The sequence below is a fragment of the Dendrobium catenatum genome, unplaced genomic scaffold (genome assembly GCF_001605985.2).
Source record: "Dendrobium catenatum unplaced genomic scaffold, ASM160598v2 original_scaffold_76759, whole genome shotgun sequence".
Taxonomy (NCBI): domain Eukaryota; kingdom Viridiplantae; phylum Streptophyta; class Magnoliopsida; order Asparagales; family Orchidaceae; genus Dendrobium; species Dendrobium catenatum.
The window spans coordinates 712,152-716,904 of NW_021395205.1; the positions used below are offsets into that span (position 1 = coordinate 712,152).

The following is a 4,753-nucleotide window of genomic DNA, read 5'->3' on the forward strand; positions in this document are numbered from 1 at the left end:
TATGGATTAATTAGGGGCATTTGGTTCGGTTGCCATGGGTCGTCCATAGAGTGTAACAGGGCCCACAGAGCTCTCGATTACCGGCTGTTCCCGGTGGCACGCATTTGCAACCCTTGCAGCAGGTCATGCAAGCTCTGTTACAAAGCCCTTGCCTTGAATGCAGCTTGCATCGAGCCTTGCATGCTAACGGGCACTCTGCAATCAAATCAAATAAATACTTAGTTAATATAATTTTTAAGAGATAAGGAGTTCTCTAATTATTTTGGAATAATTTAAATAATCTCAGATTATTTAAAATTTTATTTTAATTTCATAATTTTAAAAATATGAATCAAAACAATATCACCCAAAAACTAAGAAATAATAAATTCTATAATAAAATCAATAAAATATAAGAAAAACTATACTATGAGGACCCGAATAGCATCCGGAGACCAATCAGGCGCAATATTATTTTTTTGCTCAATACTAATGCTCGGTATTACAATGTACCAGATGACGTGGCACATTTTGATTATTCTACAGATCATTCGTTGTTCGCACATAATAACTTCTCAAAATAGTGTCAAAAAATTTAATAAAAATATTTAAATATTCTTCAAAATCAAATGTTTTATGAAAATAAATTGACTTATTTTGAAGTAAAGAAAATGATTTTAAAAAATAGTGACTATTACTTTACATAAAGTATAAAAATAAATGAGGAGAGTACGTAATGCTAACAGTATTTTACTCTTTTAAATATAAATATCAGCTAAATACATCCAAATATTTTTTTTTCATTTTTTTCTTATTTTTGACTTTAATTTATCATAAGCAAACAAACAAAGCAAGCAAACAAACAAGCTCAAAGTAATCAAATTACCTTCAAAGTTCACAAATATGTGGGGAGCTGGAGCTGGAGCTGGAGCAGGAACCGGAGCTGGCGAAGGAGCCACAGCGCCACCCCCAACCGGCGTCGCCACCTCCTACATATAGCAAAGTTTCAGGTCAAAGCACGTTCAATATTGGACGAATAGAGAGAAATCAAGACTGGAGCCAGAGATCGATGACTTACTCTAGTAGAGGCGACCAACAGGAGGGAGACCAGGACAAAGATGGCTGCTTTGAGAGCCATGGAAAAGCTGAAGTCAAAGAAGAGGAGATACTTCGAAGTTCGAATACTGCTAAGAGACCATTTGATTCTTATATAGAGAGTGAAGGAAGGAAGGAAGGAGATATAATGGGATCGAGGAGGCAAGTAAGATGGGACAGTCTTGGCTGTCAAAAGGTAAGCAAAAAGGGTAAGGACGCATGAGCATGTGATGTGGGAAGGTGAAGTCTTATCACTCAGTAGGGTTCGAGTCTTTCTTATCTCTCCTCATTATTGTTTGTATTAATCACTATAATATAAAGTTTAAAATACCAAGAAATTAGGGTGTCAATATTTGACCCGGTTTAAAAATCCGACCCGAATCCGATCCAATTTGGGTTCGGGTTAGGGATTTCGACCAGTTTGTAAAATTGAGTCGGGTTCGGGTTGACCCAGAAACCAGAAATAAATCCGATTTGACCCATTTTTAATTAATTTAGGAGGGATTTAAAGGTTTTTTATGAAATAAAGAAATAATATTTCAAAAAATTATACACATTGTTGCCCAAATTAAATTAATCTTGATTTATTTTAAATTAATTGAATTAAATCTTACGTTAATTTGATTTAGATTTAAATAAATTGAATTAAATAAAAAATTTAATAAATTATATCTGAAGCGGGTTGGGTTCGTGTTTGAAAAATCGACCAATTTGCAAAAATGGGTCGGGTTCGGATCGGGTTGAACAATGTCTGATCAATTTCTGGTTGGACCCCAACCCGACCCATGACCTGATTTTGACATCCCTACAAGAGAACAGTCATTGCTTAGTTTGATTGGTAGGTCATTACGGTTGAGCCTCTAAAGTGGAGCCCAATATAGTGCGAGCCAGCAAGTTTCTGGAGTTGGCGGCTCTTCTAATTTAGCCGAAGATTAGCCACACTGCCAAACGACCCGTCCAAAAAAAAGGATGAAAAAAATTACATAGAACATTGAAGGTTAGCCTGGATAACAACAACATAGAACATTGAAGGTTGTACATTAATGCTTAGGTCATGCCTTGTGAACTTCATGTGTTGCTGTGTGCCATGAAAGGGAGCTTTATATATATGTATATTAATTTGGGGGTGAGAGAGTTTGATCAGTTTGAAAGGTTTGACACTTTGAAGAAGACATGAAGACTTCAGATCACAGTGTGTCATTGCAACTAGTGGTTTTCAAATTCATTTATTCTGGCATTGAACTGTCATATTAGGTGAAGTGTTTTTCTTTAATGTTGTTCAGAATTCAATCAAAGATTCTATGTTATAAGATTTTTTTAAAATTAAAAAGAAAATCTAATCATAGGAGATTATTATTATTTTTTTTTTTTGAAAATAGGAGAAGAGCCCAATTTCATTGACCATAATTTAAATATAGCAGCAAAAATGTCTTTAAAGGACTGAACATCAATAGAGGTTTCCAACATTTTGGACAAGTCATTCATAGCAAAGCAAAATAGTAAGGGGAGAGGGGATAATCCGACCTCCGTCGCCTATCGACTATGGTTCTGCCGGCCCAACAAACATATCGATCGTGATACTTTAAAGTAACATCTTTCGCCTATCGACTATGGTTCTGCCGGCCCAACAAACATATCGATCGTGATACTTTAAAGTACCCCCCCCCCCCCCCCAAAGGAAGGGCCTTATTTGTAATCAACTGCAAATAATAGTTGACTCATTCAAACTGAGTTAGGCCCCTTGATTTTTTACCATTTCAATATTTTCCACATAAAAATCTTGGTATCTCTTATTGATGATGTACCATCTCTTTTTATCTATAACCGTGCTGGATCTTCGTACAAAGTTATTACGTTTATTTCTCTACCATCACAAATATTTTAGGACGCAAACAGAATAAAATTTTAAAATATCTATTTGATTATAATATTACATTCATATTAAAAGAAATTTTAAATTTATTCAACTAATTAGATCCCAAAATACAATGCACTTTATCGTGTATTGCATTGTATCAATATTTTTTTTATTATTGCAAATTAACCTTCTTCCTTTTCAAAGGATTAGCACACCTTTCAAAGCCCTAATTAAAATTAAAAAAAAAATTGAGTCACTAAAAATATTGATTTTAAAGGAATATAATATAAATTTTAATTAATCAACAATATAATACACTATTCTTACAATATTCAAATATTATAAATTGTATATCAATTAAATTTAAATATTATAGCCATTTAAAAATAATAGCTCAATTATCATTCCCAAATTGTTTAATTTTTTCAAGGTGATTGGATCCAAAATTAAAATTTTGAACCTCGAAAATAAGCTAACAGCTGGCAGAGCTCAAACCCCGAAATAATTGCTGTCATCATCAACCACTTCAACTTTTTATATTAACTTAAACAATTCTCTCTCTTCATAGAAGTATCAAATAATATATTAATTTCATTTATGTAGGGCTGCAAAAGAGCAAATTGACTCGCACTCAACTCGTTAACAAACTCGTGAGACAAACTGACACGAGTAGCCATGAGTTCTGGGCTCAAGCCTACACTCGTTAATGAGCTCGAACCTATAAAAATCTCACAAGTTCAGCTTGAATGCGATACATTAATGAGCTCGCAAGGCTCGCTGGCTGACGCAAATTGGACTAGTCAACGAACTAAGAGTTCTAAAGCATGTACATTATACAAGCTACAAGTTGAGCTCAATATGACTCTGCTCATAAGCTTGTCAAGCCGTTCATTTACATATAAAAAGTATATTTAGTAATTATTTTTGAAATAATATAATAAAATATATACTAAATATTTTTTAATTATTTTTTCGAGTAGAACTCACGCTTTCAAAACAAGCTCAAGCAATCAAACAGACGAGGAGGCTAATAACTTTCAAACTAGCCAAATTTGAGCTCAACAAATGAGCTTCAGCTACGTAAAAATTAAATGAGCTTCACTTGATTAGGTAGATAATCAACTCAACTCCTTTACACTAACATTTATCTAACATATCACATATTCTTCCAATAACAACATCATCATCAAGCATTCATCTCACTACGTAAAATCAGTTACATGAATTATTTTTCTCCATTATCCTGTTGAGAGTCAAAACTCTCATATTCTTCCATCATTCTTAGTTTTATCATACAACAAACCCTTTTTTTAAACTTCGCCTACTTACACTAAAAAAAGCACATAATAAACTATTTATAGGAAGATTTCATTTTAATTTTATCTCAAAACCTCTCACTTAATGCAAACAAAACAGTGCATTTACCTCTAGTTAACTTTTTTAAATTACCTAATGAATTGATAAAACAAACGGTCATGTGAGTCTCAGGAAAAATTATTATGTGCGGACACCGAATGCTGTCCGGAGACCAACCAAAATGTGTCACATCACCCCTTCGCTCGGCACTGGAGAACCGTCTGCACATAATAATTAGGTACGGAGTGCGGACTGGAGAACCGTCTGCACACTAGTATAAAACAGTGTTCGGTACCGTTCGGTACCACTCGGAAGCTAGATCCTGGTTAGTGCAGCTCCGTCGCGATCCAGCGCGGGCGGGATCCGTCTCGTCTCGGGTCGGGTCGTGACACTCAATGCTTCTATCCACAAAAAATATAACACAAAGAACTGAATAATCATACCTCAAAAGCTTCAAATAAGAAC

At 34.4% G+C, this 4,753-nt stretch overlaps 1 protein-coding gene across 1 annotated transcript; it reads right to left on the reverse strand.

Annotated features, from left to right (window-relative positions):
* Positions 1 to 1,420, reverse strand: LOC110095713 (snakin-2). Its single transcript, XM_020821358.2, has 3 exons — positions 1,058 to 1,420; positions 866 to 968; positions 1 to 195 (listed from the first exon to the last, which is right to left on the reverse strand). The coding sequence occupies exons 1-3, from the start codon at positions 1,115 to 1,117 to the stop codon at positions 11 to 13; spliced, it is 348 nt and encodes a 115-aa protein (XP_020677017.1). The 5' UTR covers positions 1,118 to 1,420; the 3' UTR covers positions 1 to 10.
* Between the last annotated feature and the right edge of the window lie 3,333 nt (positions 1,421 to 4,753).

Coding starts and splice junctions, on each gene's coding strand:
- LOC110095713 (XM_020821358.2), bottom strand. CDS start 1,117: ATGGCTCTCAAAGCAGCCATCTTTGTCCTGGTCTCCCTCCTGTTGGTC. Junction 969..1,057: donor TGTTGGTCGCCTCTACTAGA/GTAAGTCATCGA, acceptor TGCTATATGTAG/GAGGTGGCGACGCCGGTTGG. Junction 196..865: donor CATATTTGTGAACTTTGAAG/GTAATTTGATTA, acceptor ATTTGATTGCAG/AGTGCCCGTTAGCATGCAAG.